This window comes from Sinohyriopsis cumingii, chromosome 6 (genome assembly GCF_028554795.1).
Source record: "Sinohyriopsis cumingii isolate HCF-2022 chromosome 6, ASM2855479v2, whole genome shotgun sequence".
Lineage (NCBI taxonomy): Eukaryota > Metazoa > Mollusca > Bivalvia > Unionida > Unionidae > Sinohyriopsis > Sinohyriopsis cumingii.
Genome location: NC_142966.1, coordinates 154,045,959 through 154,051,958, shown reverse-complemented (window position 1 = coordinate 154,051,958; position 6,000 = coordinate 154,045,959). Strand labels below are relative to the sequence as shown.

Sequence of the window (6,000 nt, the reverse complement as noted above, 5' to 3'; positions counted from 1 at the left end):
AGCTATGCTTTCGAATGTTAGTCTACAAAACATGAAGTAAAAAGGCATTCTAATGTTAGTCTACAAAACATGAAGTAAAAAGGCATTCTAATGTTAGTCTACAAAATAGGAATGTAAAAAGGCATTCTAATGTTAGTCTACCAGACAGGAATGTAGAGACGCATTCTAATGTTAGTCTACCAAACAGGAATGTAGAAAAACAGTCTAATGTTAGTCTACCAAACATGAATGTAGAAAGGCATTCTAATGTTAGTCTACCAAACAGGAATGTAGAAAGACATTCTAATGTTAGTCTACCAAACAGGAATGTAAAATGGCATTCTAATATTAGTCTACCAAACAGGAATGTAAAAAGGCATTCTAATATTAGTCTACCAAACAGGAATGTAGAAAGACATTCTAATGTTAGTCTACCAAACAGGAATGTAAAAAGGCATTTTAATGTTAGTCTACAAAACAGAAAAGGCATTCTAATGTTCCATTGCCAACGTTACACTAATTTACTCAAGCTACTTAATATGCTTGGTAAGAAGGTGACAATGTCCACAACAATAATTAAGCCAAACGACAGGGACAGAAAAATGACGCCAAGAACACCAATAGCTGTGGACGATGGACGATTATCTGCAGCCGACAACTTTTTTCGAATGCTGGATGATGTTGTTTTGGTGTCTACCGTCAGCTCCTGTATGATTTCTGATATCACCACGGCAAGCTCATCTCCGGTCATAGTCGAAACATTGTCCATTCTAGCGATGTCTGCACATTTGCAAAGACACCCCTGCATTGGAATGGGTGTCCGAAAGGTAGCTGTGGACACAATTGTTGTAGTTGACGTCATTGGCACTTCTGTCGAGAATAACATTGTATATTATAATAATAATAATAATAATAATAATAATAATAATAATAATAATAATAATAAATAATAATAACGAGGACTTTGTATAGCGCCTAATTTGAAGAAGCTCTAAGCGCTTTACAACATTAGACAACACCTATAAGATAAAAAACATAAAATGATATGATTACAAAAACAAACACCACGAAATTAGAAAACATTAAAAAATGCAGGGAATATTAAGGTAGGAAACCTTATAAGATCTTTAGCGGGGAGGTGTGCTCAGATGTGGTACTCTAAGTATGATCCAAGCAGCTGTGTTTTGAACGTTTCGAAGTTTTTGGAGCAGATATTGAGATGAACCAGACATAATTGAGTTACAATAGTCCAGTCTTGAAAGTACTAATGAACACACAAGTGGTTTAGTGGCAACAACTGAAAGATATTTGTGAACTGAGCTGATGCGTCTCAGCTCAAGATATGCAGCCTTGCATATGTTCATGACATGTTGGTGCAATGTGAGAGTACTGTCCAGAGTAACACCTGGGTTTCGTACTGATTGTGTGGATTTAATGTTGTTGTTGCTGATATTTGTTGTTTGAGGTAAAGGATGTGAATGAGAAAGTCTTTGTGTTGTGATCAGAATGGCCTCAGTTTTATCATCATTCATCTGCAGCGTGTTACATGTCATCCATGATTTCACATCAGAAATGTACCTCTCTACACCTTGGATGGTAGCATCAACTTCACTTGGGTGGCTAGATTTGCATATTTGGGTGTCATCAGTATACAATTGGTGAGACACTAGATGATCATCTATGACACTTGAGAGCGACTGAGTGTATATAATGAAGACAACAGGTCCAAGAACAGACCCCTGTGGAATACCACAACATAGATCAACTGGGCTGGAGTGTATTCCATTTGCATATGCAATTTGTGCCCTGTTGACCAAGTAGGACTGGAACCACAGTAAGGCTGTATCATGAATGTCAAATACATGCTGGAGAGGGTGAAGTAATAATCATGGTCTATTGTGTCAAATGCTGCAGACAAATCAAGGAGGGTGAGGACTGTAATCTGTCCCCTATCCAACGCAGAGAGAATGTCATTAACTACTTTTAGAAGTGTAGTTTCAGTACTGTGGCAAGGGCGATATGCAGATTGTACATTGCTAAAAAGACTGCTTGAATTCAGATGAGATACAAGCTGGGATAAAACAACCTTTTCTAAGATATTTTATATGGGAGATTAGGAGCTGGGCGGTAGTTATTTAAATCATTATGGTCTAGTGTTGGTTTCTTCAGCAGAGGCTTTACAATGGCAGTTTTGAAAAATGATGGGAATTTCCCTGATGAGAGATAGGTATTAATAACATCAGTTAGTGAAAGCAATACTGGATCTAAGCACTCAAGCAGCAGTGATGTTGGAATTGGATCAAGTTCAAATGACTTTGGTGCACTCTTCATCAGGATTGTACGTACGAAATCCATAGAGACGGGTTCAAATGCTGCTAATGGTTGCCGCTCAAATTCTGTATCCCACCTGTATGGTGTCGACGAGCCAATTGAAATTGTGTTAGCAAGCTTATCTCTAATGGTTTGTACTTTGTCACGGAAGAAATTTGCAAACATGTCCGGAAGGTTGACTGGAGAGAAAGTCGTTGGAAGTGGTGTAGATTTGTTCCTTGACACTAGCTTGTTAGTAATCTCGAAGAGCTCTTTGCAGCTGGAACTTTCCAGGAGTGTAGTGGGCTGATTTCGCTGCATGAACTATATTTTTGTGACATTCGTCTTGGCGGCTTCATAGATTTGCTTATGAATAGTGAGTTTGGTGGAAAGCCAAAGCCTCTCAGGTTTTAGCAGTGCGAAGCTGGTCCCTAACACTGCTATACCACGGAGAACACTTTTGAATTGATACTCTGCACTTGGTAGCTGGGGCATGTTTGTCGAGCAATGAACACAGGCAGTTATCGAGTTGTTCTGCTGTAGGAGGTAAGCAAGTTGTTAGGTTTGTTTGGATGTCGTGCATTAGTTTTGTTCTATTTATCATATGGAGGTTTATCTTAGTATAGCAGATAAAGGTGGAGGGTTAGGGACTGATACGTCAAAATGGCATATAATGCAGAGGTGATTTGATGCAAGGTCATGGGATACCAGGTTGGACCGTAGAATGTTATCATCAGGTCTATGAAGAATCCAGTCTAAAATGTGACCATGTTTATTGGGGGGGGGGGGGGTAACTGACTGTTTGAGGTTGAAAATATTAATGGAATCTATGAGTCTTTATATGTTTGGGTTTCCGGGACAGTCAAAGTGAAAGTTAAAATCTCCAAGAATAATCAGGTTGCCACCTATAGAATTTCCATGCTCCGGGAGATTCGGAAACTGCTCCAAAAAGAGAGATTCAGCCAGCTTGTTTTTTTTGCACTCTGTGTTTGTGTGTGTGTGTGTGTGTGTGTGTACTATATATTTATATTGCAAAGATGTAATTGGAATTAATATAATAATTAAATATTACACACACACACACACACACACACACACATATATATATATATATATATATATATATATATATATATATATATATATATATATATATATATATATATATATATATATAATAATAATAATAATAATAATAATAATAATAATCCCACATTTATAGGACTTTACATTTAGTATTAACATATACGTGGACAGTTGATGATTGATTGATTTCTTGAAATGTAGAGGCGTTCGCACGGAGTGCATGTGCCTCTGGTTTATTCCTGCACAGCAGGATGCTAATTGTTAATAGGGAATGGAATTGGAGCCACATCCCCAGGCATTTATGCACTGAAGGAGTGCTGATAATTAAGCCTTCAGTTAGCGAGACATATTGTCCCATGCTATCTGAATGGTGGGCACTCATGGGTGGGAATTGACCGAACACGCACTCATGTTTAAGTAGGCTAGTACCAACTGTGGGGATGATTGGGATTGGAACCGACTCTCATTATTTTTATTGTTAAAAATTAATGCGTGCATTGCACGCTGTTAATGGATGTATGTCTTGGCATGAGAGGAGGTGGGCGGAAGGGCAGGCGCAGATCCACTGGAAGGTGCCCGTTGACTAGTCCATGGTGTTGATCATAAGTTGTCGTCTTGCACGAATTTTGAATTTAGAATGATTGAGCTTAGTTCCGAAAGGTTCTGATATTTGCTGAATTGAGAGAGGCTCTGTGCTGTTTAATACTTTTAGTAATGAGAGCGGAAACATGGTAGGTTTGAGTGTGGTAGAGCAGGTAGATGAGAGAGACTTTTTAATTTTAAAAAAGATATATATATATATATATATATATATATATATATATATATATATATATATATATATATATATATATATATATATATATATATATATATATATATATATATATGTATGTATGTATATATATCCTTTTGAATTGGTTAGCCTGCTTTTTGTTGATTATTTTCATATCTTTATGGTTAAAGTTATTAATGTATATTTTATTTTTCAGGTTATATAAATTTAGATAAGAAAGATATCCCTGCCGAATACTCGGGTCGCTAAGACATATCAAGGACATCTGATCTTATGTCTTCCCTAATCTTTTTCTTTCTTCTTTTGTTAACCTGCCTCCTCCTTTATTTTGGTTATGTTCCTATCTTGTAGTTAAAGATATTAATGTAGGGTTATTTTATTTTCAGGCTAAATCTATTTAAATAAGACAGATATCTTTGCTGGATACTCGGGTCTCTAAAACATGTCAAAGACATCTGACCTTACGGTTCCCTAATTGTAGTTTCTTAGCCTGTCCCCTAAATATAAGCAATTGAATTAAATTTATTGTCTTGACTTTAGTTATTAGCTGTATATTGTTTTAATAAGGGGTGGAGGGTATTTTAGTGATTTTCTGAGAAGACAAAACCTAATTTAATGGGGGTGGGGGTGGGGGTTGTTTTAGGTTTAGTAATTTGATATGATATGTTATAAGGTGCTAGATGCCTGACAGGGAGTGTTGGGTTTTATATTTTATTTTTTAGTCCTGTTGTTTCTAGGAAACTTAGAATGTTACAAACTGATTAAAATTGGGATTGCTATTGTCAATAATGTCTGGGTAGGGATAGGGGGATTCAATTGCTTTTTTAGCTTTAATGAATTTTACTCTTGCCAGTTGATATTTAGCGCAGTTATTGAATACGAGGTTTAGGTCCTCAGTTGCATGACAATGATAACAGTTGATGTTAGTAGTGAAGGGGGATATTATAGGGTCTATGGGATTTATCATTAAAAATACCCTCGGGACAATATAGGGTCTATGTAAATTTAACATGGAGAAAAATCGTGGGACAATATAGGGTCTATGGGAATTAACATGGCCAATACCCTTGGGACAATATAGGGTCTATGTAAATTTAACATGGCCAAAAACCCCTGGGACTGTATAGGGTCTATGTAAAATTGAAACAGGGAGGGACTCTATTTTTTATAAAAAATAAAATAAAAAAAGGGGTAGGCAATGGAAAGGCTATCTCTTTTCGAGAAATATGGCTGGCCTTGAAAAGGGCCTTTGGGTTTTCTTCTTCTTCTAATTTCTTCTTTTCCTCCACCAAGTTCTTATTTTATCTCCTACACTCTTCTTCTCTTTCTTTTTTTTCTTCTCCTCCTCTTATTTCTTCTTCTCTTCCTCCTCTTCTTTCTTCCTCTTTTCATTTTCTTCTTCTTTTTCAATTTTTTCGTTCCATTTGCGTATTCTTATTCTTTCCTCTTCATCCTCCTTCTCCTCCTTGATCTCTTTCATGACACCACTAATCTTGTCCTTTGCTTTTCTTAAGTTATTAATTTCCATCTTCACACGATGGGGACTATAGGAATAATGGTCTTCAACGAGTCTTATTAGCATCTGTTCCATTATTCCTAAGTTGTCTAAAACGTCTTGCAAGGTTTGTATTTTGTCCATTTGGTTTGACGCCATCTTCTTTTTATTCTTTGCAGAATGGTTTGAACAACGAACACTGTGGGTTCTTATAGTGAAAGCGCGGACGTGAAGGAAAACATCCCCCTAATAACATAAATTTGATCTTACCTAGATCATGACTAACATCGCGCGTACGTGAAGGAAAACATCCCCTTACTTTCTCATTTCATAT

The 6,000-nt window shown here is 36.6% G+C and overlaps 1 protein-coding gene across 1 annotated transcript in view; it reads right to left on the bottom strand.

The window, feature by feature from the left end:
• Positions 1-470: 470 nt before the first annotated feature.
• Positions 471-6,000, bottom strand: part of LOC149798306 (IgGFc-binding protein-like) — a 31,185-nt gene continuing 25,655 nt past the window's right edge. The window contains exon 3 of the mRNA XM_089960860.1: positions 471-849. Coding sequence (XP_089816986.1) covers positions 491-849 — 359 coding nt within the window. The 3' untranslated portion in view covers positions 471-490. The remainder of the gene's footprint in view (positions 850-6,000) is intronic.